The 26,941-nt window shown below is 43.9% G+C and overlaps 2 protein-coding genes across 11 annotated transcripts in view; one reads left to right on the top strand and one right to left on the bottom strand.

Moving 5' to 3' along the window:
- Positions 1 to 13,266: 13,266 nt before the first annotated feature.
- On the bottom strand, positions 13,267 to 15,312 carry LOC127381464 (uncharacterized). The gene is made up of 3 exons (XM_051611825.1): positions 15,244 to 15,312; positions 14,698 to 14,863; positions 13,267 to 14,021 (listed from the first exon to the last, which is right to left on the bottom strand). Exons 2-3 carry the CDS (start codon positions 14,836 to 14,838, stop codon positions 13,518 to 13,520), a joined length of 645 nt encoding a protein of 214 aa, XP_051467785.1. The 5' UTR covers positions 14,839 to 14,863; positions 15,244 to 15,312; the 3' UTR covers positions 13,267 to 13,517.
- The window catches only part of KMT2C (lysine methyltransferase 2C), a 195,650-nt gene continuing 183,383 nt past the window's right edge, over positions 14,675 to 26,941 (top strand). For 9 of the 10 annotated variants that reach the window (XM_051611821.1, XM_051611823.1, XM_051611819.1 and 6 more), the window contains exon 1: positions 14,861 to 15,059. In XM_051611821.1, the coding sequence (XP_051467781.1) occupies positions 14,869 to 15,059 (191 nt within the window). In that variant the 5' untranslated portion in view covers positions 14,861 to 14,868. Of the gene's footprint in view, positions 14,757 to 14,860; positions 15,060 to 26,941 lie in introns of those variants that run through there. The other variant, XM_051611813.1, reaches the window with a different exon arrangement.

Genomic DNA, 26,941 nt, shown 5'->3' with positions numbered 1-26,941 from the left:
TCAGGCTTCACTGACTGCTTTTGATACCTCTCAGTTCTAGATGTAATTCACATTTTTAGGGATATACTGTTAAGCCATTGATAATTTGGAATTCTGTTTAAATATTGTGCCTCCTTCAAATCTGAGTTGTTGCTATTAGGAGCTTGGTTTTCCAAAACCAGCAGCTGAGTGGTTTTGGTCTGTACATCAAAACCTGCATTTGGGACATTTTGGGGTTCTTAATTCAACCCAACGGTATTCAATGTTATTGTATTCACATACTTGCATTTGCTTGGTTGGCTTACCCCTTGCTGGATTGGCAGGGGTGGGGTATTCCTAGTTGCTTGCTGGAGCTTTGTGAAAGACAGATCACCTTCCAAGGCTGGAGGTCAGAACATTCCTGGTTTTACAGGTATTAAGCACAGACGTGCTAGAGGAACAGGGAGTGCTGCAGAGCTTTCCCTCTGGTAGCACAAGCAAGCAGTGTGAGCCCTCCAGCATCAGGCAAGGTGGTTATGCATTAAGGAGATGCCCTCCAGCCCTGTCAGACTGGGGCTGAATCCTGAGATGCTGCAACAAAGTAAATGGGAAAACGTGCCTGTCTCAAGAGAATTATCACTGCTGGTATAATGACTCCTGTGCTTCCCTGGAAAATGCAACATATTGTGGTACTTTGTTTAAGAACTGTTTTTTCAAGCCACTATTGCCAGCTCCAAATGTTCAAGAACTACAGTTTGACCCTCAAAACCATGTGCCTGTCTGTAAAATGATAAATGTGGAGCTCTTACTTTGCTTTCAGTTTTTTTGAGCCGTTAGGGTGCACCTGGGTCACATTTGCAAGCTTTATACTCTAACCATTAGGACTAGAAACTGACTTTAAAGAAAGAGGAAAGCTGAGTTTCTAACCTCATTACACAACTCTACTAGCTGGAGTGTAAGTCAAACACAAAGCATCACAAGACTTGTGATAAAATCATGAGTGCTGACAACATCAATTTAGAGTAGGAGGTGGGATAACAGGGGAAACACAGGGCAAATGGATTTACTTTTTATCTTAATGTTTTTACCAGCTGTCTACATTTATCTTTAATCAGGAGGTTTCAGTGGCAGCTCTTTCTTCATGTATCTGTGTGTGACGTTAAAAGGTCACTCCTGCATGAATACCTGATGCCTTTTTCTAACTGCATCTTTCTGTCAGGGAAAGCATGAAAAGGTAGTGTACCAATGGTACACCTGGTGTCAATACCACAGCAAAGAGGAATTATGGAAGCACAGGTCGTAAGTGCATGGCTGAAATGATATTGAGAGGGATTCCAATCCCCTGTTCTGTGTGTGAAGAACACAGGATGTTTCTCATGGCCATGATATTTACTGCCTGAGTGAAGAATCTTGTATTGAGGATTTACCAGTGAAGTACAACAGTCTGTGTGAAATGGGTGGTAACAAGACATTGCTGAATCTTTTATGCCTCAAAATTATCCCAATGAAGAATAACATGGAAACTTAAAAATCTACATACAGTTACACCTCTCACTAGAATAGATTAGCTGTAATTAAGCCAAGTAATTAACGGGTCACTATGATTATAGATCAACAGACTGGCCAGATCAAGAATTCAGGTCAGTTTTAAATAATGCCAAAGTGGCAGTGGTGACAAAGTGGCCAGCTGTCCTTCCACTACTAGAGTTATTTTCCAAACCATGCTTTTATTGTTTTAAATCCTCCAGTTAGAGGGAGTTGTATATATTTGACAAATGCAAAGGATTATTAGTAGGTTTCCTGATCACCCACCTGCTGTCATTGGTGTGATCTGTCACTGGTCAGAAAAAAACAGGCCTGCACAGAGGTAGCTCCAGCACAATGAATACTCCTGCTCTTATCATAATAATCCTGTGATTTAAAGTAGGAGTTAAGCCTGGTCCAAATGGCCAGTTTGCTTCAGCTGCTTTACACAGCTCCAGTGGTACAAGCAGAGCACGCAGGTGCATTTCATGGTGACAAGCCAAATTTTTTTAAATTATGTAATGCTGATATTATATATCTTCTACTCATTAAACAGGCTCCAGTCCCATCTGGGTGGGACTGAGTTATTTAGCTCATGTCCACAGATGATTATGCTGCTAATTGGAAGGAGAGACGTAACCTCTGTGTGAACTGAGAGGAGGTGCTGAGGGTCTGCAACGTGGCTTTGTAACAACAGAAGTGACTCAGCCCAGCAGTGTCCCAGCAGGAGCAGGCCTGCTGCTCATGCTGCATCACTGTGCCTGGGCTCAGGGCTCAGTGAGAAGGCAGCAGGGCTGTGCAGGTCCTTGACAAGGTGCATTTTTGGCCACCCTTTCAGCCACAGTATTGGCACAGCTCACGAGAAGCTGCAACTCTGTGCTTTGATCTAGTATCAGCACAAGGAAAGGAGACGAAGGCAGAAGTTAATGCAGGGAAGGATTTCCCTTAAACCTTCCTCCTCTCCTCCCTGTACTGAAAATGTATATTGAACCGTGAGTATTTCCCAAAGAAATTATGTTAAACCAGAGTTATGTATCAAAATATTATAATTATCCCCCCAAAAAAACGTTACAAACTCAAAAAATTCAAGACAGGTATCTGTGCTCAATCTTTCAGTACAGAAATGCAGATTTCAGAAATCCAAATAACCTCAAGTTTGCTCTGACATGATACATAACCATGTGTAACTCACAAGCATGGGGCAAATTCACAGTTAATACAAAAACAATTTTAAAAGAAAAATAAATTAAAAATATATTTCAATACAGTCTTGCTCCACATATTGCTACAGGAACAGGGTTTGACCCTTTCATTCTCATGCAGGTGATTTGGTGTTCAGTCTAATTTGACAGATTCCATCTTTCTATAAAACTCTACTAGAGAGGTCAAAGAAGGAAATGCATTGTCATCTCTGCCTGCTTTCTTGGGGGAGCATTGAGGTTAGCCTTCTGGATTTAAAATCTTACCACAGAGACAGAAAACAAGACTGGCTAACCACAATGACTTGACTCAAAGAATTAGCAACACTGACATCATGTAGGCATTCCTGAAAATCTGAAGTCAGAGTTCTGCCTACTTTTTTAAACAAATAGCAGTCAAAAAATCTAGGGCAATAAAACTCCATAAGCATCTCAGAATTTTGTTTCAGCCAACATCAATCTTCCTTCTTTTCAGACAAGCTAAATTATACTGGTAAATCAGCAACGTTAGATCAGTCAAACCAGCTGAATGCAAAAGCTGAGGGAACAGACCAAATTTGTACTGTGTATATGAATTACTGAGATACAGGAAAACTGCTCATGAAGTTAAATATTAAATTAACATGAACCCTTAGTAAGAGTACACAGGGAAAAGAGTACAGTCTAAAACTTCTGAGAGGCCTCTGATGAAATGTATAGTGAAGTGATAAATGGACTTGTGGTTCTCTGTACTTCAGAGCCTGCAGCTTATGTAGCCAGAGCTTTAAAGCAGGTAAGTCAGACTTACTAAGGGGACAGAACTGAGCCATGGAGTGCAGGGGCCAGCTACTCAGAACCATACCCAGCTTGGTGCATGCTGCAGCTGACCCTGCTGGAACACTCTTGGAGGCACAGGAGCTAGCTTCTTCAAAGCATCTACATAAACTAGGCCACTGCAGTGCAGGAACTCCTGAGACTCCTGCTCACAGCCCCTATGAATTTCACTGCAGTGGTTGAAGATGTGACATCCTGCCTTCCCAGTGGAGGACCCCTCCTGCAGAGATGGCCGACACAACTGTGTGCTGAGTCACTGCTGTGGCTACTAAACTCCCCCGGTAGTTTAAACTGATTTATGTGAAAGATACCAGACTGGGAGCTGCTGAGCTTCAGGAGCAGCATGTGTTTGCTTCTGCTGATCATACCGTAGTTTCAGTGAAAACTGGGTAGTGAAAGCTCCAGCAGGTGAGGAACCAGTACCCCTGGAAATGCTTGTATCAAACCCTGTGAGACCCTAGGGGTTTTTTCACCAAGGCCAAGGACTTCTTGTCTTACATCAACCACATCTCTTCTACACAGACCCCTACATTTGCAGCTCCCAAAGTACACAGAACACAGGTTTTCAGTGCTCCAATACAACCCTCCTCAAGTCTGCCACCTCTGTAGGAACAGAATATCTCACTGCTTTGCATGTACCCCAGAATAACTTTTTATCAAAACAAATATTAGAGAAATTATAATAAAAGAAAGAATACACATGCACATATAGACAGCACAACCCAGTAAGAAAAGTGTGATTGTCTTTTTCTGTACTGCAGATCAGCTCCAGGAGGCCTGTAGTTGTTTCATTCATCCAGGGAGCAAGCTGTGAACTGTTTGTGGCTAGGATCCACTGTCCCCATACAATGATTTTGAGTGAGGATTTCTCAAGGAGTGCCCAGAGAAGAATAAGATGCAGAGCTCACAACAGATGTCCCTCTGCTCTACTCCTATTGAGCAAGGGACAGCTGAACTTGTCTGCAGAAAGCAGGTGAAAAATAAGGTAGAAAGGAGATAAGAAGGACTCAAGATTACTCTTCCTTTCACTTGGGATTTATTTGATTTCCTTTCACAATACGATACAGTAGAGGTGGAGCAGGCCTATTAGATCAGTGAGTATATCTTACTTGAAGAGCAGGATTAATATCTTCCCACAGCCATCCACAATGAAGAATGCTCCAGTTGCCAAAATAATACAAGGCTGAATAGCAAAATCCACAGGTGGGAAACAACTCTCAGTGAATTAGTTTTCTGGGGTCCTTAATAACTGCACATATTTCACATCAGCACCATTATCTGAAACAAACTAGAGCATTTTTTCTATGGTGCCTTCCTGCCTGTTGGCCAAAGGGATCAGAATCCTGAGCTCTGTCCCTAAAGGCTGGATCCACACTCCCAACTGGTGGGTTGATCCTTGCCAAGACATTTTTGGAGGAATTATAAAAATCTCTCTTAGAGAAGGGAATTATATGTGGTTCTTAGGCAAAACAGGCATTCCATTTATAAATATAATTACTTTTGCTATTCCATCAAGATAAAGAATTTAGTAGTGAGGGATACAACAGGTAGATAAAATTATTTACGTGTTGACATTTTACAACATAAATAGAAAACAGATCTGTCTGAAACTAAGTGGAAAATTAAAACCATGAGAATATATGTAACTGAGATTACCAATTGGGGGGTAACATTAACACTGCAGTGCATTCTCTCCAAGGGAAGAACAGTTCCTCATTTTGCTTTATGTTTGGATTGGAATTATGTGTGCACGTATTTAACAATAAATGCACGAGCTTGCTAGGGGCTCTTCTGCAGTGCAAAGCAGGGAACAGGATATGGCTTTCACATGGTCCCTCTGCTTCAGTGTGCTGTAGCACAGGTTTGGAGAGGAAGGAGTGAGTGTGCCATTCACACTCACATACAGTGACTGGATGCAATATTATCATCTAGGGAATGATTTTGACCTCATCTCTTCGATTCACACACATGCTCCTTTTACTCAAGCTGCTTGTCTGGGTCTGTCCATTACTGGCTATCTTCTGCTTTAGATTTGTGAATAATATTTTTATCTGGCATCTTCATTCTTAATATTATTGATTTATCACATATGGTGCTCTATATTTTTATAAAGCTGTAAGATACCATGGTGACTAACACCATATGAGAACCTAAATAGAAGGGAACAGGACAGCAGAAATGCCCTCCCAGCAGATACTTTCCATAAAAACAAGCAAGAGCCCTGTATCTCAGCTGCATGATTTTACTCTGTACATAAGACTTGTAGGAGTTCTATAATAGAAGACTGTACTGTACTTGACAATGTTGTAGAGAGAACAAGAAACCTTATGTTTAATTTGTCTCCAGACTTAATTAGGATTTTCAGATCAATTACGTAAGGAGATTGAATATTCCAGCTCTTTTGATCATACGGATTTATTGCTTTGATTTAAGAAGGCAGGAGGGAAAAAAAAAGTAAGAACCACAAGTATACCCTTGAGTTTATGTATGTTCATATATTTCTTCCCATATTTCTGGCAGGAAAAGATTCCAGCTTCAGATAGTCTTGCAAATTTGTCCTGTCAATATCACAGTCCACACAGAAAATCTACCCACTGACTCAACATGGTAGTAAGAAACTGATCACATTTACTTCCCCATCCAAACACTGCAAAAACCTGGAGATGCTGCAAGGCTACTTCAAATGAAGGCATTCCTGCTGGGAATGCTGTGGGCTGCTCCAGTGTGCCCGCAGCCCTTCTCTCCAAACAGCTCTATCCTCATCCACCTGGATTAGGACAGCCACTGGGACAGCTGCATTACTGGGTCCAAAGGAAGGACTTTTCAAGTGTGGCAGGCCTGCAAAAATGGGAATTCGCAACTAGCAACAAGACAAGAGGGCCTGGCCTCAAGCTGCTCCAGGGGAGGTTTAGGTTGGATATTAGGAAGCACTTCTTCACAGAAAGAGTGATTAGATATTGGGATGGACTTCCCAGGGAAGTGGTGGAGGCACCATCCCTGGAGGTGTTCAAGGAAAGGCTGGATGTGGCACTTAGTGCCATGGTCTGGCTGATGTGGTGGTGTTGGTCACAGGCTGGACTTGATGATCTTAAAGGTCTTTTCCAGCCTTGGTGATTCTGTGATTCTGCTGCTGGGCACATCCAAAGGAGCCAGCTGGGGGGCTGCTGGAACGAGTCAGAGTGAAACCTACATGGTACAAAGGTGATGAGCCTGGACTTTTGGCTCCTGCCAGGCTCCCATGGGAGACAGGCAGAGAAGCTGCGGGGATGGCAAACACCTGGTTGCAGACTGGGCATCCCGGGATGCCACATGATCCTCCAGGACCAGGACTGCAGGGAGTGCCAGGAGGAATACTGTACTAGCAGCTCCCCATGCATCTTTCACGGAGAAGTGCAGCAGAGGTTAAATAAAAAAAATGCACTTGGGAAAAGGCCTTTTTTGCACAATTGGTCACTAGCAAAGAAAGGCAGCTGGGCCCCCAGGGAGGCTCTTCTTGCCTAAGGATGAAATGGGATTACGATTGTAATGTTTGCTGCACTGTAATTAGGGTGGTGTCTGGACTTCCATTAAAAAGTGTGTTTTTGTCAAGGGGCTTGGAGAAAAATATTTGCTTGGGGCTGAAATAGAGCATTGTTCTCAGCCAGAAAATGCATGCACAGCCTTTATTATATGTATAATTTAGAATCTCAGTATAGTCTTGGCTGTGGAGGCTCTGCTGTTGTTTCCATATGGGTATGCAACTAATTGGTTTAAAACATTAGTTATTAAAGAAGTAAAGGGCTGAATTCTGGCTGGACCTCATGTAGGTGACATGTCCCCATTAATTGTCTGCAATTAACTTCAAAAACCAAAGGCCAAATTCTTCCCTCCTTACTCAGACACGTAGTTTTATTGAAGTAAACAGCTGCAAACTGGATTGGGCTCCCAGTGTTTACCTGACTTCAACCCAAGGCACTTGCATCTCCCACATTAAATTCCTTTAAAAGTGAGGCCATCCCTTCTGGGACAGAGATTATTTTGTTGCAAAACTGGCAGTATGTTACAAGGTTATTTCTATTAATAGTATCTACATTGCACCCAAGATCTCACATAAGGAACCAGGACCCCAGTGCACCAGATGCTGTACAAAACACAGAATAAAAGCATAGTCCTATTAAAAAAATAAATAATGTATGATTGAATGCACACAAACTAATTCTTTCTTCCCACTTCATGGTGAGGCTTGTATTATTTCTGTTAAGTAATCTGAGTGTAATGCACCACTCCTGCAAACACTGCTCAGACACTTATTTAACTTTCTGCATGATAAAAATTCTACCAGTCTTTTGTTCTTCCACAGAGGTGCACACAAAGTGGCCAGATACTGGGTGCTTGCTGCTGGCTGTGGGCTTTTCCTGCCCTCCACATACCTGCAGGGCAGCCAGCACTTCAGCATGTGCTGCTTTCAGACACTGGTTTGGTTTTCCTCAAACTATTAGTATTCTACCTTTTCGGATTAAAAAGTCATGCAAGTAATAATATGTCATAAAATATTCTTTCTCCACTGCCCACCACCACATACGTGTCGAAACCAAAAGTCAGAATATTAAGGTTCATAAAGTTAGAGTTTCATAGAGTTGTAAACAAGACATGAATTGCAATGCATGAGGCAAGTCTCAAAGAATGGAACTGAAGTTCATTGGTAACTTGTAGGTTCTTGATATGACTTCACGTGGATGCTAACAAAATACAACATAGCAGAGTCCATTGTTCCTGATGAAAGCAAATTATGTAAATTGCTACTTTAGGAATAATTTAAGCATTTCTGCAAATGCTTAAACACAGAATGAACTTTATTCAGGAGGTAGTTGTCTTCAGAGAAACTATTTATGTATTTAGCTACTTATCTGCCTAATTAGCATCCCCAGGATCATGGCCTTGGTATGGAATAACTTAATGAATTTCAGTATAGTGCATCAGCCACCACTTGCCCAAATAGAAAGATTCAAATGTAAACAAGCAATGCTCTTATTAAGTGCAAACATGTGCAAAATTAACATTCCTAATAGACAAAGCTTCTCCACCTAAGGAGGTATTATTAGCAATACTACCAGAGTCAGGCAAACGTAATTCCTCATGTGGACAAAGTCACTCCAATATGAGCACCTTTTTTAATTTCATTTAAACAAATTAAAGAAGTTATTCTGTAAAAAAGCCAGAAGATGCCAGAATGAATGAGTCTGCATGAGGGTTATACTATAACCACTAGTTTTAAATTCACACTTTGGCATGCACAAAAAGAACATTTTGTTATGAAGATAAAAGCCTCCACGTGTAATAACTCGATAAATAGACAAGCCCTAGGGGCTTGCATCTTGAGCACTTAACATTTTTGGCCCTGTCTTAATGGATAAAAAAGGTGTGTTTCTCAGTCACATTAGCCCAGTCTAAGCAGCTTAATATGATGAAAAGGCCTCAGGCTTTGGCGAGACTAGGGTGTAAAGGTGTGAGGTTAGCACATATATCACAGCGTGGGCAAGGCTGCCTTTAACACATACTAAACTAATCAAGTTAAAGCAGGCAGGGGATGGGGAGCCTCGACTGTATTAGCCCATGTCCACACAAACTCTGGATTAGTTGGTGTGCAGAGTAGCTATTGCAGAATGTAGCTCTGGATACCTCAGAGTGGGGAGCAGGTGGGAAAACAAGAACTAGAATGAAATACTTTGCCTCACAGACTGTGAACTTTGCTGCCTCCAAAGAGAGCAGTTAGATGGATTTTAGGGGGACTGGACCTCCACATTATCTGTCCACTGCTCCAGAGCATCCGATAACTGGATTTCTCCAGCTGTCAGGGAATGCTGCTCAGGACAAAAACTGAGGCTTATCCCCCACCATCTGCAGTGACAAGCATCTCTGCAAACTGCTGGGAAAGTCACCGCTGCTCAAGGGTATGTTGTACCCACTATCCAGGTTGTGTTGTTGCCTGAAGTAAGACAGATCTACAAGATGACAAGTAAGCAAAACTGATGAAAAGAAGAAACAGACATTTCAAGTTTAAAACTAGACTTCTATGATGCATTCATTGGCATATGACAATTAACATGACTTTTAGTCCAGCCAAATTTAGTACAAATAAATTAGGAGTCATGTATTTGTATGACCTAATCCTGATTTTGCTGCTTGATTTAAGCATTTTTTCTAGAACTCTTTTAAATTATCTTGGGTTATTCAGCTTATTCAGCTATTTCTGAAGTACTCGTCTGAATACAAATGCAGATGCAACTACCATGGGCAATTGATGTGGTTATCACCCTCAACTGCCCACTGCACCTTTTTCTGCAGTCTACTACCCTTACAGCAAGGACAGCCAAATGGGATGTGCACCAGCACCCCAATCTCACCAGTTTTCAGAGCTGTGTATTGCAGTAAGCAACAGCTCATGACAGCAAACTATCAGTTTAGCACAGGTTAAAGACAAAATGGTTCAATATACTAAACATTTAAAATGTTAACATGTTGCTGACATATCTTAAATTAACCCTTTGTGAAAACCATATTCTGGGCTGCATCACAAGAAGTATGGCCATCAGGTGGAGGGAGGTGATTCCCCACCTCTACCCTGCTCTGGTGAGATCCCCACCTGGAGTACTTTGGCCAATTCTGGGCTCCTCAGCACAGGGAGGACGTGGAGCTCTTGGGTAAGTCCAGAGGAGGGCCATGAAGATGACCCAAGGGCTAGAGCACTTCTGCCATAAAGACAGGCTCAGAGAGCTGGGGTTTTCTAGCCTGGAGAAGAGAAGGCTCTAGGGACACCTTGTTACAGCCCTACAATACTTAAAGGGGGCTCATAAGAAAGATGGAAACAAAATTGTTTAGCAGAGCCTGATGCATAGGATGTCAGGTAATGCTTTTGAACTAAAAGAAGGTAGATTTAAACTAGATGCAAGACATTTTTTACTATGAGGGTGGTGAAACACTGGAACAAGCTGTCCAGAGAGGGGTTGCTAGATGCCCCATCCCTGGAAACATTCCAGGTCAGGTTGGATGGGGCTCTGAGCACCCTGATGTAGTTGAAGATGTCTCTGCTTACTGCAGGGGGTTTGGACTAGATGACCCTTAAAGGTCCCTTCCAATCCAAACCACTCTATGATTCTATGAACTTAGTGATCTTTTCTGCAATGGAAACACATGCAAAGAAAACAAAAATGGAACTTTATGCTTTTTGTAGAGTAGTGAAACATCATTAAGTTGGCAAAGCTTGGAACTAATGTCATAACAGAGTAAGTATCTGGATCCCATTTTTGACAGAATCTGGAATAATCTTCTCATTATTTCTGTTACATACTAGTGTTTTAATTGTTTAATGATACAATGGTATAAATGGTATTTATAAAACAGTTGTCATTTTTCTGTTTGAAAGTTTCAAAGCTGCCTGCCCTTGAAAGTAAAAAAAACCAACAAACAACAAACAAAATGAAACAGGTGTGTCAGTTCACTTGAGTTAGTTTACAATGAACTGAAAGATCTGTTCTCATTCAGTAAAGCAGAGGTCTTGTTCATTTAATACTATGTATTTGCTGTAAAAATGTGCTTTCCAGACAGAGATAATTTACAGCTGGTGGCTAGTGGGGGGCAAATCCAAATGTAAAAATTTTCCTGACAGAATTGTTCAAACGTCCCTCCTGAACTGGATTTATGTTTGGTGACACAGTTTCTTCTAACTTGTCCCCCCAGCTTTACTGAGTGATAAATAATGCTAGCAAATACAATTCCCTACAATCCCACCTCTGCTTTGGGCTCCTGCTCACAAGTCTCTCTCAGTCCAGCAAAGCTCTTCACACCTTTGCTTGCCAAGCCAGTGGCTGCAGCAGTTCACAGAACAGACCTGCCTGGCTTTGTTCTGACATATAATGAGGTAGGACACAGCAGCATAACTAATAGTCCTAAGTCCTTTAACACATTCTTGTCCTTGTTTAGCTATGCCAAAGCTAACTCCATCCTGCCTCCACTCAAGCCTTGTACTGTGATAGCTACATATAGATGTATTTCCTGCCTAAAGCTCAACCACTTACAGGTGACCTAAAAGTATTAAACAACGTTTACATGGGGGGACCAGATGAACCATGCATGGACAAGTGACTCTAGTGATTTCACTGCATGCATTTCAGTGGGATGTGACAGCTATTCCCCATACACCTAGCAGATGATCTGAGCCCACAGCCTGCTCACGTGTCTCAGCTCAAATCCATTTGCACATGCATAGCAGCTCTGACACATCCCAGACTCACCCAACCCACCGCGCAGGCCCAGGACATCTGCACATGCACAGTCAGTGCTCCAGGACATGGCCATTTTTTTTAGCAGACCAGATGGCAACCTGGCACCTCTAGCAAATGCCACACCAGTGATCCCACTGTGCAGAGGCTGTGGCCTTTTACTTCCCTCTCCCTCCCTGCTTTTATCTCTGCTCCACCCAAGTCTGGGCCTGTATAGCATTAAATGTTTTCAGTTAAATTATGCTAAATTGTCTGAGCTAAAACATTCAAAGGCACTTTCTCCTGTGTTAGAGAGCATGTAAACAGAGCAAGTTACCATATCTGAAGTTTATGAGCAGTATACCTATGTTGTCATTTGCAGACTTCATAATACAAACATTTAGCTCAGGATATATTTTTTAATTTCACAAAAACTAGTACATTTTCAGTAACAGGGCCAAGAAAGTCACACCAGCAATCCAGCTGCTGTCCTTGCAAGGTGAGCAAAAGGGCTGGCTTTATGTAGTATTTGTATACGTGTACATAAATGGAAAGAAATATGTTACCTCTGTCTTCACATACAGATACAAAAATGTCACAAAAGTCTAATTTATTTACCTGTAAAGCTAGGAAATGAACCACCAAAGTTTTTTTTATTGTGAAATGGTTCCCAAGAACAGCAAAAGCTGTATTTGCCATTTTAATTTGGTGTTTCTGAAGGTGACAAACGAAGATTTTGGGAAGGAACAACAGTGTAAAGCCTTGGATTGTTGTTTATTTTCACATCAAACCGACAGTGGCTAACATTAGCTCCTCCTTCCCTCCCTCCCTTCCTTCCTTCCTTGCTGTACCTGTGTCCCGCTCTAGGCCATTTTTATCAAGTGGGATTCAGAGAGCAGAAACCGAAATGACCAGGGAGGAACACCGGGCGCAGGGTTCTCGAGAGGCAACCGTAGGTGTCCGGTCCTGCAGGCACCGCTCCCGGCCGCTTCTCCGAGTCCGGCGAAGTTCTCCCGACCCAAACGCCCGCCCCCTCTGCGGGGTCCATCTCTTTCCCCATCCACACCACCCACCTCCCGATTCAGCATCCCTGCGCTGAACCACCGCTCCCTTTGCACCCGCTGCTCCAGCCCGGGGCAGCAGGAGGGAGGGAAGGGAAGAGGGGAGGGAGGGAAGGGAAGAGGGAGGAAGGGAGGGGAAGAGGGCGGGAGCGCAGCCCGCGGAGAGGGGCCCCCGGCGCTGCCCTCCGCGGCAGGCAGGCAGGGAGGCCGGGCAAGGGGAGGGTCCCTCCGGGGAGGCCCCCTCAGGGGTTGCCCTCGGGGCGGTGCCCGGTGCGGGGGCCCCCGGCCAAGGCCCGCTCCCCGCCCCGGGGCAAGGCTGGGAGGAAAGTCCGGGGGCGCGGTCTATTTCCTCACCCCGTGGCCGGACTTCTCTTCTGGCTTCGAGGCCCGTAGAGTTTCGTTTCCCTTCCCTTCCCCCCCCCCCCCCTCCCCTCCCCTCCCCTTCGAACCCGGAGTCCCTCCTGGCCTCCGGGACACGTTAAATCCCGTGTAATGAGGCTTAACCCCGCCCCGAGCCGCGGCGCAGCCGGGCGGGCAGGCAGCCAGCTCGGCCCCCGCCCGGGAGAGGCCCCTCCCGCCGTCCCGAGCGGCCGCAGCTGTTCCAGCCGGGGCTGCTGGAAAGCGGCCACGCTCCCCAGACTTTGTCTCCCTCGCACACATCGCTGAACTCTGCTCCCTCCCTCCCCTCCCCCGGGGCGGCCGCGGCTCCCCGCAGCTCGCTGCCTTCACCCCCGCCCGGAGCCGCAGACACGGGGGGGGGGGAGGGGGTCCCTGCACCCCCGGGCTGCAGCCAGCCCTGCCCCGGCTCCCCGGGGCTCGGGAGGAGCAAGCGCTGCCCCCGCAGCCGCTGACGTGCGGGGACGGGGATAAGGGGCACCCCGAAGCGAAGCTGCCGCTTTCATGCCCGATGGGGGCTCTGTTTGATTTTCCTTCTCCACCGGGAACATAAAATATATAAAAAACAACGAGGGTGGGGGAAGCCAGCGGGTTGGCCGGTCCCCGCGGTGCGGGGTGGGCGTGCGGGGCGCCCCGTGGCACCGCGTCCCGTCCCGTCCCGTCGCGCCGCTCCGCGCTTTCCCCGCAGCCCGGCGCGGCCGCCAGCCCGTGAGGTCAGCGCCGGCGGGGCCGGTGTCTGCGCCCGGGGCCGGGCGGGAGGAGCGGGCAGGCGCAGTGTGGGGCCGCGGCGGGGGGAGGGGGCGGGCGGGCTCCGTGTCTCTGCGTCGCACTGGCTGGGGGAGGGAAGGGAGGCGGGGGGTTGCGGTGCGGGGCGGGGGGGGGGTTACACACCAGGGCAGCGCCGGGATCCCTTCTCCACCCCGCGGGGAGGGAGCCTCCTCCTCCCCCCCCGCCACCCTTCTCTTCCTCCTCCCCCTTTTTCACCCTTCCTCCTCCTTCTTTCCCCAAAGTTAAACTTCCTGCTCCCGGCCCGGCTGGGAAGGGGACGCGGAGCCCGGCCGGACTCAGCCCTCGACACACACAACAGCTGGAGCTGTCAAAACTTCCTCCGCTCGGCCTCGGCCCCTGCCGCCGCCGCCTCCGCCGCCGCCGCCGCCGCCTGCTCCTCCTCCGCCCCCGGGGGCTCAGCGCGGGGGGAGGGCGCGGGGCCAGTGTACAATGAAGCGGCGGCCGCCGCAGCCGGGCAGCGCAGCAGCCGGAGCCGCCGCCAGCTCCCGGGGCCTCTGAGAACGGGGGGGGGGGAGCCCAGCGGCGGGATCAGCCGCCTCTCGCTCGCTCTCTTCACCTCCCCCAGCCCCGACAGACCCCGCCGAGCTGGGGAGGGGGTGTTATTGTGTGTGAGACCCTTCCTTCCTCTGCGCTCTTTCTCTTCGCAACCCCCCCCTTACCTCCAACCACCCCCCCCTTTCCCTCCTCCTCCTGCTCTCCCCATGCTGCTCCCCCTGCTACCTGTGCTGGTCGGCGGCGGCTGAGGCCAGCAATGCGAGGCGGAGGTGGAGAAGGCGGAGGTGAGGAGAAGAGGAGCCGCGGGAGCAGGAGGAGCATCGGGATCCCCATCACCATCCTCATCTTCATCCTCATCATCATCATCCATGTGTCTCTCTCGTCCTGCTGACTAGGATGTCAACGGAGGACAAGAGTCTGGTGGTGGCGGTGGTGGAGCCGCCTCAGCAGCAGCAGCAGCAGCAGCAGCAGCAGCCCCCCGAGCCTGGAGCTCCCCCCCCAGCAGCAGCAGCAGCAGCCACAGACAAAAGACCTAGGGGCCGGCCTCGCAAAGATGGCGCTTCCCCTTTCCAGAGAGCCAGAAAGAAGTAAGTTCGGCGTTGGTGTGTGCGAGACGGAGAGGGGCAGGGGGCAGGCGGCCAGGCGCAGGCAGAGCTGTCAGCGGAGCCTGGCTGCTTGTCGCCCCCTCCCTCCTGCCTAATGCCATTTTGAGAAGGGCCCTTCTTTCTTCGCCTCCTCTCCCCTTTGCACTTTCCCCTCCTCCTTTTTCACCTTTGTCTTCCTCCGCCTGCTCTCTTTTCCACTTTTCTTTCATCGCCCCTATTCCTTTCTTCTCCTCCTTCTTCGGAGTTTCCCTTTAGCTCTTCCCTTCCACCCTCTTCCTCCTTTTTTTCCCCCCCTTTGCACCTTCCCCTCTCTCCTTTTTGGGTCTCTTCTCCTCCAGGACGCTTGGCTGCCTTCAGCGTCGTCTGGCTATTCCCTTGTGCTGGACGGCAGTTCCACGTCGCTTTCACTTTTTTTATTCCCCCCCCCCCCCCCTTCCTCTTTTTTTGGGAAAGAAAAGCCGGTTCTCGGCGGGTGGCGAGGAGAACCACCCCCCTCCCTTCCTCCCGCACAGGCGGGTGCGGAGGCGCTCACGCAAAGTTGAGGCAGGAGTTTCTTCGCCGCCAGCCCCGCCGTGAGCCGGGAGGTGGGGAACGGAGCTGTCAGGCGGCAGCTCCTCACGGCGGGACGGTGGCGAGGAGCAACAAACCGGAGGGGGAACGGGGGGGGGGGGGGGGGGGGGATGCCTCGGCTCTGGCACGTTCCCCTTCACCGCGGCCTCTCCCCGCCGGGGGCGCGGGCGTTCGGTTCGCCCCAGCGGCCGCTGCCGCCCACCCCCCCCATCCCCCCCCCTTCGGGAGCCGCTCCGGAGGGGCCGCTCCTCTCCCCTGAGGAGCGCGCAAGTCCCCGCAAGGAGCGCGGGTGCGGGGGAGGCGGCGGTGCCAAGGAAGCCGGTTTTCCCCGCTGAGAGAGCCGGGCAGAGAGGCGGGCATGGCCGCTCTGCCGCTGACAAGGCGTGAGGTGCCGCGGCAGGCCGGGCCGAGCTGGCTGCGCTCCCCGCGGGTTGTTTCTGAGGAGGATGGGTCTTGCCGGGGCATACCCGACGGCAGCAGTAGCAGGGCAGAGCTGGGCGAGCGCCTTTCCAGAGGGAACCTGCGCTCCTGAGTCGGTTGGAGCCTGGGGGGGCTTCAGAGTTTGTTTCCCTTTGTTTTGCGGGAACGCTTTCAGTTTTGACACCCCCTTCAGCCGGGGGAGCTGCGGGCGCTCCGCCTGATGCCCCCCTCGGATCTCGCCGTCGGTTTCCCAATCAGGATCGTTTAGGCTGGAAAAGACCTTTAAGATCCTCCACTTTCACCGTCGTGTCACAGTGGAAGTTCCAAAACACCAGCAAGAGATTCTGCTGGGCTGCTCCTAAAGGCAGTCAAAGATTGTGCCTTCCTCTGTTATAATTTCTTTTTGCAAGGACACGTTACAGAAATATCCCAGGGCAGAACGATATCATTAGTTTGGGATGTATGGATTTTTTTGTTGTCGATGATGAAAGTTTCCCTTCAAATATTTTAACGTTCACCCCCTGGTTTTGGTGGAGACACATTGTTTGCAGCTCCCTCTTTTCATTATCTTATGTATTTGCTTGATACAAGTTTTCATATAGCGATGGGTAAAAGTGGTTGGCGAATGTACACGTGGTAAAGTTCTTGGTTGGTCTGCTTTACTCGTAGTTTTGCATACTTTGGTTTTATTTGTGCGTGTAGAATCCAAACCTTATGTAGGAAAGCTTTGAATATTTGATTTTCGAAGAGAAGATGCAAATTCAACTGAAATGTACCCATCTGCAAAAACAAAAAAAAAAGGCAAAATAGTGTTATTTGTGAAAATTGGTGTGTCTTGTAGGCCAATCTGAGGTTGTGTACATGTTCTTGATGAAAGGTGGGTGTTGAAGAGGTAATTCCTTTATATCAGTTAGGTCTTTAGTGTCATGGGGCTATTGTCAAGTAGTTTTAGGAGGAAATGAAATTTTCCTGTAAAAAATATGTACTTATGCAGACATCAGTATAAGCGTTTTGGTAAGAGCCAGAAATGAAATTAGCTGAGGAAAAAAAATAATTAAATTAATCAATACTCCTTTTCTTCACACTACAATTGTTTCTGTGTGATTTGGTGCTAAGCATGGCTGGTGTCCTCTCTCTTTGTGGAAACCTGTAATGTTGGAAAAGGCCTTATGACATAAGCCATAAATGCTTTTTGAACCAAGTTTTCATTAAAAAGTGATTTTTCTAACTTTTGCAGAGTATCTATAGACTGGTCTTTTTTTAGTTGCATCCATTTTGGGGAGAAAATGGATTTATTTTGTAAATGTTGCTATTTACAAGATACTGATTACAATTAGCTAAGCAAATGCAGAAATAAAAGAAGTAAAAATATTTTCTGATTGTTTTGTTTTGGTTTTGTTTTGGTGTGGTGTTGGGTTTTTTTGGGTTTTGTTGTTGGTTTGTTTTTTTTTTCACATGGATGTTTGGTCCTATCTTCCTTTTCACTTCTGTGCTTTCCAGTTGGATTAATATGCCTCATGTAAACCAGATAAAAGAGCATATGTCAGACCATTTTCTGTACTGTAATCACATGTCTAAATCGCTATTAGCCAGTCAAATTGTTCAACTGCTTTATCCCATTATAGGAAATGTTCCACTGAACGTTCAGTCTAAGTGCAGTCTAAGTAATGATAAAAAGAAGAGCTGTGCATTAAACCAGCAAAGCCAAAATAGAATAATTCCTCAGCTATGGATGGCTCCATTAAAGAACGATGCCATATTGGAGAATGCTGTAGGTTGGTGTTTTACCTTCTTGTAGGCCATGTTGTTAAGCAAATTTGATGAGTTCTAATCAGACAGATGGAAAACTGCCTTGAAGCTGTGAGGCTCCTAGGATTCTCAGCTCTTTCCAGAAGTTGGCTTATGTTAAGGGAGCAGAGGGTTCTTCAGGAGGACAACTCTGTGCAGGTCTCTGTCACTCGGTGTTTTACCTGGTTATTGGTAAAAATTCCAGTGGTCATGTGAGCACAGTATAGGGAACAGTTCAGGTTTCCTGTAGGTGATGAACCAGAAATCAGTTTCTTTGTGGCGTCAGCACCTGGAGAGTTACTGATAGTGGAGCATGATGCTACAACAGCTTTTTATCATTGCTTGAAAGATACAGCTTCATGAATAGCCTTGTCAGGAGACTTTATCTTAGGTGAACAGTTCATTTTTATTATTTATATTGTAATTGTGCCTACAGGCCAGGGCACCATTATAGTGCATGCAGTACAAACGCATAAGCAAAGATTGCTTCTGCACAAACAGTTTCTTAATTTAAATGTGAAGATAAGACAGCATGTAAATGTAAGAAATGTATTGGGAAAGCACAAGGAAGCTGTGAGAATGCTGTGAGCAAAAGGACATGCAGAAGTTCAAGTACCCTGGCTATCTCAGCATCGGTGAATGATTCATAGACATCAGATTTGGAGGATATGTTTAAAAGAGGGTAGCACTTGTGACCCTGAGGATTTTCACAGATAGCTTGTTTCTTGCCTAAACTGCTGGACAAACACTTGAATTTTCCTCCTTACATTGCGATGACTGGATATCTGTGTAGAGCAGCAGTTCAAATTCAAGAGGTGGAACTAGAACAGTCCATGTAGAGACCTGAATCTGAGAGCAAGTAGGTTCATTGTGTCCATCAGGAAGAAGGAAGGAACATAAAGAACTATAATCAAAGCAATGGAAAAGGAAAATGTTTTTGTAGTATCAGCTTTCAAATTAATTTAAAAGGTGGTGAGATTGCACTTAGGAAAGCTACAAAAAGATAATGAAGTTGCCTTACTGTAAATACAAAGTGATGTGGGAGAAAGGAACTTTCAGGTGTATGGCTAAAAAAGAAGTTTTGCTGGTATGGCATAGGAAAAAATGGAAATAATTGTAGGTCATCTCATCATATGGCCTGCAATCTTGGAAATTTAACTCCTGTACTTGGATTATACCTCAACTTCTGGGTTATGCACCTGAGGACAGGAATTTCATAAAAAAAAAAGTTGCAAGGGAAGAGTATCAGTTCTGTTCTAACTATATTGTCATTGTTTGAACATTTACTCTAGAAAATGTATCAGACTAGTGTTGTACAGGTGCAGTAAACATTTTTGTAAGCTATTTGAAGTACTAGAGTTTTCTTAATCTATAGAGATTATAAGCACCAGAAACAGATGTAGGTTGTTAGCAAATATTTAGTATCAGAAGTCTTGCAGATTGTGGCCGTAACTGTTACTTTGTAAGTCTGTATCTAAGCTAATTCTCAATAGTTTTCAGCATCCCTCAGGCTTTTATGTGTGTTTCAAATTATTTTTTTTGCAAATGTGTGTCATTTAAAACAACATAGGGTAATGATGTCAAAAAGCATGACATTGGTGGCAAACTTTTTGTGTGTTTATTTTGAATTACCTTTGTGTCAATTTTTGTCCTAGTTTTCCATTTCTTTGGCCAAGGTCAGCTGCAGGAGGTTTTCGAAGGCTATAGATTTCATACATGCAGATAGTTTTCAGGATACATAAGCCTAGTATTTTTGCCAGGAAATGATTATTTAAGAATGTTTGTCATTACTTTAACTGCATTTGCTTTAGGGTAAGCCAGTATTTAAAGATACCTAGCAATTTCAAAAGAACCTTAACGTGTTGGCTGGATTCTCTCTATAGCTCATCTGTGTTTCTTAAGTACATCACACACCTTCTGTGTGATACTTACTTGTATGTTTACTTGCCTGCCCTTTTCGCACTTCAAAATTTAACATGTGCAACTGTAAAATTTATATTGTGTTATGTAATGAAAATGTTCCTAAATACCTGTTCACAGTTAGGGAAAGTCATTATCACCTGGCAAGGTGGAAGGGCTTTGTGCAGCTGTTGATGGATAAGGGTTAAGGTATTGCAGCAAACACTGGCCTGTACGTGTGCTTGTACGAGCCATGAATAAAAATGTTTGGCCAGAAGCCAGAAGGTACATCCTAGATGACACAGTGTGAAGAGATGAGGCACAGGAGTAGGCTTCATAATCAAGACAGGATGTTTGCTCTTTGAAGGCCTTTCTAGTCCATCCTAGAACAGGACCAAGTTCCGGGCACCAGGGCCCCATGGGAGCTTTGTACTGCTTTCTTCAGCAGCCTCTGCTGTGTTACTGCTTCCATCATATTCTTACTACCAAGCAATTCCCCAACAGTCTTACGTGGTTCTTGCATAGGAGCCTGGCTTATACTGCTTACGATACTATTTTGCTCAGGAGGTAAATGATCTCTGGTAAATGATCTCTGTATTAATCTGTTGTTTTCAGTTCTTGATAGGATTTGTGTGATGGATGACTGTGAAAGTTTTTACACATAGTGGGTTTTACAGAATTGTTTTGCCATGTTATGAAAGCGGTTAAAATGCTGATTAATGGGAAGTGGTGTATTCAGTTGTGTCTTGGAGTGAGATTAGGTTTAATGTGGGAAACATATTTTTCTATAACCTTAACCTACTCTTTCCACAATTTGAAACAGACTGCACTTGCAAATGAAGAATATTTGGGATTTTTTTTTTTTTTGACATTGCAGCTGTTAGTCTGTTACTGTTTGTATTTGATGATCCATTGAACTTCTGTAGCACTTGTCATGAGAGGACCTCTGAGAGCTATTGGAGTGTATCATGTCAGACCAAGTATGACAGTCTGTGGAACCTCATCATGTTAGGTGTAGTGGTTGTAAGGCATGTCTTTGCAGAAGAATGAATAAGAGCCCAGTCTCTTGGTTTCTACTCTCTAAGCCATCTTCACACCAGACATCTTTTCATCCTGTTTTCAGTGACATAGGAGACTTTTTCCATCTTAAAACAATAAACTCCTTCAATTTTCTTGGCTATGCTCATGGATATTTTTTTTGTTCTTGTTAGCATGTTCAACTCCTACTAACTTCTTGTCATTGTTCTTTCATAAGATAAGTAATTGGAAATGGACCTTCCTATTCTTTGTTGTCATTTGATTTGAGAGATGGATTTCCAAGGCAGTTGGCTGCCTGAGAATAGGTAAGCTCTGCCTTTCTCAGGCCAGAGTTGATTTTTTTTTTTTTTCTCCTCAGGCCAGCTGTCCCACAACAATGTTGGAGGAGTAGTAGGCTTGTGTATAACTAGGGAAAATAGAATTTCCTTATCCATGGCTAATGATCACTCCCTTATGTTGTTACACACTGATGCTGTGGATTTAACTTTTTAAGAAACACTGTCATAGGTACACAAAAATGTTATGAATTGGTAAACAAGCAACTAGCAATTTAAAAAAAAGATGGAAAGCTTTCCTCCTCTCTATGTTTAATATTTTTAATTATAAATTAATAACAATTTGCATGATTCACATAGTTTGAATAAATACAGATAAGCAAGATTTTACTTCAGCAAATCCTGCTTGCTAGTAACTTCATTGCATTCTGTATTTTTTTTGTTTCTTTTTTTTTTTTTACTAGAAGGATGGCACTAAACATTCCCATTTGTGCCATTCCTGAGGTTGTCAGGTGGGTTAGTCAAAAGAAGTTTGAAGTTCAGGAAGTTCTAGGAGCATTGATGCTTTCATTCTTCCGAAAGAAAATAAGATGAAGTAGGAAAAAGCTCTTACAATCTAGAATATTTCTTACTTAGAGAAACATAGGCAGGGAGTGTATGGAGTGCATCAGGTGGTTGTTTTCCCCAAACACCATAAATCTTAAGCTGATTCTGGCAGGGGAAAGAACCAGCAGTGCTGCCCTCCCTCCGCTACCAGCTGTTTGTTCTCTCCCTTGTGCTGACCCAGGCATTTGTGTAGCCATGTGGTGAACTGCATTGGGAAATTGACCTGGGTTAAAACTAACCTGGCAGAGAAATGTGTTTGTTGCAGCATGAGGGAGGGGGCCAGAACAAGTGGCCAGGCTGCTGCAGGGCAGAGCTATGTCTTTGGGTAGCACTGCCAGCTTAAAGTAGTACCTGCAAAGCTATAGTCTTGGTTGCATGAGGTTTGAGGATGCTTGGTTTTTAGGCTGAATTTTTCAATATAGGAGCTCTTGCAGGAGAGTGTATGAGATTTTTATTGCCTATAGTCATGTTATATATAATGGTTGGTTGGCTGAAAAGACACACACACACACACACACAAAAAAAAAAAGCTGTTGAGAGTGTTCTTCATGGCATATAGACAGATGAGTTGTTCTCATCTAACTGATTCTTGCCTCAAATGTTGTTGTTGATTTGGGAGCTTCAGTTCTCACTTTGATCCTCAAAATCATTCTTACATTGAATATTCAAAGTACTCTAAGATAATAGTATAAGTAATATGTTTTATGTTAACAATAGCTTCTGGAATTCTGAAAGCTTCTTCCTGAAAGTATATCAATATATACCTGTTTTAATAAAATAACATTAGATCTTGCTTCTTTCAGAATATTCTTTCCTATCATAATTTCGGAAGTATTTTTATTAAATCTCACATGCACCAAATCCTATGGCCAACCATTCCAATAAAAATGTATAATTACTAATTTTCACTACTGTCTTTATCAATGTTATAATTGTTAATCTTGAAGAAACCACCGGAAATCCGAACAAACTAGGAGATTCTCCCCCAAACCAAGGGCTTTTTTTTCCTTTTTTCCTTTTTTCTGTGTCCTTACTGTCAATAAATTCTTGCAAAATATAGTTTTAATTAGTCTATCAATAAGAAAAAACAGTTTTCAGAAAGAATACAGTTTTTTTTATTTTGCCTATTATATTTTTATATTCATTAGAGCATGTGCAGTTGAATCACTTGTATGGCACAATAAGATAAAAGGAATTGGTGTCTACTCTCCTGTCTTTGTCTGGCAGTGAAGACTGTTTGCAGTATTCTGAGTGGAAGTTTTCTCAACACAACATGACAGGATGGCTCCAAATTGTTCTTAATAAAGGGGGGAAGTATGCTATATTAAAATTTGGGAGATGTTGTTAGGAAGCCATTGCATAAATACAGAATGTGTGAATTATTTAGGTTTTTTCCCTGCAGTGTGGAATTCCGAAGTACAATTAAATTATTTTACATAAAATGAATATTTAGTTTGGCTATATTGTCACAGATGAATGGAACTGTATGGCCAAAAAAAAGACTTCAGAGTGATCTTGCTTATGATTCTGTCTTGTGTATCTGTACAATTTTTGACAAATGTTTATCCAACTTGTTTTTAAAGTGCTTGGTGAATGCAATTCCACTGTATCTCTAGGCAATTGGCTTGAGTAACTAATTTTCTAAAGAATAGAATAAATATTCTTTACTGCTGATTAAGCTAGTTTTGTCTTGTACTACTCACAGTTAAGACACCACAGCTAATATGAAGAACTAATTATTGATTAGGAGATTGTCTCCTTTGTTCTTTTCTGAACAAGCTTAACCTTTATAGCAACATCTTGTTAACTTACCTGATTTATCTATCAAAAGTTTGCTAGTCTTTAGTAAATTTCACTTGGTTGATATGAACCACTTCTCAATTTATCAGAATTATTTTGATTGAGATCTTATCCTTTAAAATCACTATAATCCCTGCCTCAGCCATGTGTGAATTTCCTCGCGCAGGGCCTGGGGGAGGAACTTTCTTGTCATCTTCTCCCACCCTGATTGAAGATAATTTGCAAATAAATACCCTTTGAATGCTGTAGTTCGTTGCTGCCAACCTGTTCTGGGGCAGTTTCATCAGAACTGTATTATGGAAGATGATAACTCATAGTTTAGAGAGGACTTCTGTTTTTTATGGAATTTCTTTCAGTCCAGCCTAGTTGAATTTCCCAGATTATTAATAACAAAATCAGTTTTAGTATTAGCTACAATAAATCTGTTTCATGAAGGCTGAGATACGGAGAATGACATTTGGTTCTGTTTTGTTATCTATTTATTGTTCTTTAACGTTGTTGTGTACTGACTTTTGTGTTTTTATTCTTACTTCTAAAATATTTCTGAAACTTTGTTTGCCTTTTATATTGCACAGTGGTAATAATGCATGCTGTGCTTTTATCTCCTCTGATTTTTATCCCTGACAGTTTATGCTGTTCCTTTATATTCATTAAAATGTCCTTGTTTCCATTCCTAATATGATTCTTCCTAGTTTCAGACTCTTACTACTGGCTGCTTTTGATGCAGCCCATGTTGTTCACACTACATTTCCTATCTCTCCCCTGCGTTAGAATACTTTGCCATTGTGCATATTCCAGTACAATAACTGCCAGTTCTCCTTTAAATCACATTCTCAAGAGATTCAACCAACAAGTTCAAAGAGTTTGTTGAAATTTGCTTTTCTTATTTCAGTTAATTGAAGATAAAAATGAGTTCTTCTCTTTCTGCTGTGCTCATTTTTTTCCCTTCCAGTGAGTGCTTTTCATTAACACTTTCAGCCAAGTCACTGTACACATTGAGATGTTTAAAATGGAGCCTGCCCTGATAGAGTGAAGTGTGAAGTAACTGCTCTTCTGGCATCCTCAACTTTGTGAAACAGTTGTCCTTAACATTTTCACAAACACGTTGGGCTGTTGGTTCTGTTATTTTGGTTTTCCATTTGGATTAAGGCCTCCTCTTACCCTCAAGATACGTGCACTGAAGACTCTTGTTAGTTGCTTCAGAAGGCTTAACCATCTTCTCCTCAGGTGGTCAGTAGAAGTTTTTTTTTTTTCTCCCAGCCTTTCCAGTTCCTTATTGACTAGTTCCTATTCTCTGTTTCTTGTGGGTTTGTTCCTAGTCCAACTTTTTTCCATCTCCGTTTTCCCCCACTACTTGTAATAAAAGTGAGTGTTGTATTTTGTTTCCTCACCATGGCTCACTGAACTGTACAAGACTAGAACCTTACTTAGAAATGGATCAGATGCTTTTCATTGTTAAGAAAGGCTTGGAAAAGGGAATTTCGAAATAAAATATAGAGAAGAACTGTTCATTTCAATTTCCTTAAATTTCACCATTCATAAATTGGGTTAATTAATGGCTGTGCTTGTGCTTTGTATTCATTAGTGGCATGCTTGTAGCTAGAAGTAGTGTTCTGGCACCTGAAGTGCTCCACTTCCTCGCAGGGACTGTTGCTGTGCCGGGAAAAAACCCAACAGGGAATGTTTGGAGTCACTGGATGCCATCGTCCCTGCTGTCAGATTATTGCAGCAGTTGCTTGTGCAGGTTGGCCTGGGCCTGTCAGCAGGTCCTCAGGGCTGGCCCAAGGGTTTGTGGGGGCCTCACAGCATCCCCAAGGTAGTTGATGTGTGGGGCTCTGTTTGGGAGTTTGAGCATTAGATAGCATGGATGTGCAGGCTGCTCTTGAAGGCCAACATTACCAGCTATGTTTAATTTACTAGTATAACTGTAGCTGGTGGTTTGTGTTGTGTGGTGTTTTCGTTGTTTGTTGCTTGTTTTTTTGTTAAGGAGGAATTAAATGAAACTGATAGAATTCTCCTCAGTTTTGCTTTCAGCCTCCTGGGCAAACACTGTGCCACAGTGAATGTTCTCTAACCCATAGGGATGTAAGTTTAGGAAAAACAGCTCACAGCAGAATTGCTCTAGAGGGAGCAGAGGAGGTGGGATGTACAAGCCATAAGATTCTGGGAAACACTGTCTTTCTACTTCAGTCTTCTGACACACAATTCTTCCTGGTTCATGTTTTGCATAATTAACCTTGCATCAGGCATCCTGGTAGAGATTTATACAAAGGAAAGTGCAAAACATTCAGCAGGAATTCTAATTTCCTTTTCTGCCTTTGTCTTCCAGAAACCCTTTAGGAGAGAAGTGGGCCCAGAAATGGGGGAGGGGGTAACTCAAGAAATAAATGATCTGTAAGCAAGATTATTTAAAGAAATAATTTCCCTAAGGTCTTAAATGTAGCAGTAAGGGTTGGCTCATGGCTGGCTGTTCTGTTGTCTCTTTTTGTGATGGAACGGGACAGTATTTGTTGTCCTATCCTATGCTGTGTACAGCTTGGAGATACAATTATTTCTGCTTTAAATGTGTTTGTTGGTAAAAAATAAATACAGAAAACTTGGTAAACTGATTCACATTTTGTGTGCTCTACCTGTGGCCTTCTCTGATAACCAGAACACAGGCAGTATTGTTGATTCTGTACCTACTTTATGGAAAAGCAGAAAATTTTGATCTTCAGTCTTGTTAACTAGACATAGTCAGTGGGTGTTTAAATTACTAATAACTTCATGTAAGTAAAGAGTTTTAAGAATATTTTCAGTTTAATTTTTCAATTAATTTGTCTGTTTTCGTTTTACTTACTTTAGACTGTCTTGATAGGCAAAAGGAATCTGTTCTTGAATTGCTAGCTGGACCATGCTATTTTAAAGGCTTTTTTAGACCAATGAGAGTTTCTTTCCTGTACTTAGTTGACATGCTCACACTGCAAAAAAAATGAAGTCATAACTGTCTTGGACATGTCTAAACTTGTTGAGTTGAAGCCTGGGCTCTCAGCTATCCTGTATCTTCCAAGGTGCACTGTTTTTTTCTTCGACTAGAATTTGAGAAAGTATTGTGGTAGGCACTTGTTAGCTGGCTTTTATCTGAAGACTGTAACTGTTGTTAGATGAAGCTGTTGAGTTTTTCTGTTAGGTGGCTTTTTTTTTTTCTTTCTTTCTTTTTTTTGTCCCACACTGAACCTGGGGAATACACAGCTCCATGGATGTGACCATGTTACGTGTTGTGGGACCATATTCTGTAACAGCTCATAGTAATGGCCCTTGGGGACAGGGCAGAGGCTGAATTTTAGCTCCCATAGTCATGCCAGCTCAGTTTCTTTTTCAGCAGTACTATGATGGTCTAGTTTCTAGCTGAATTGTTTTCTTTCAAAGCTTTAAATAATAGTAATATTTATTTTACTACTCCAAAGTAACTTACTAATGAATAGGAGG

This window comes from Apus apus, chromosome 2, assembly GCF_020740795.1.
Source record: "Apus apus isolate bApuApu2 chromosome 2, bApuApu2.pri.cur, whole genome shotgun sequence".
NCBI classification, from domain to species: domain Eukaryota; kingdom Metazoa; phylum Chordata; class Aves; order Apodiformes; family Apodidae; genus Apus; species Apus apus.
This window is presented reverse-complemented; position numbering and strand designations above follow the sequence as displayed.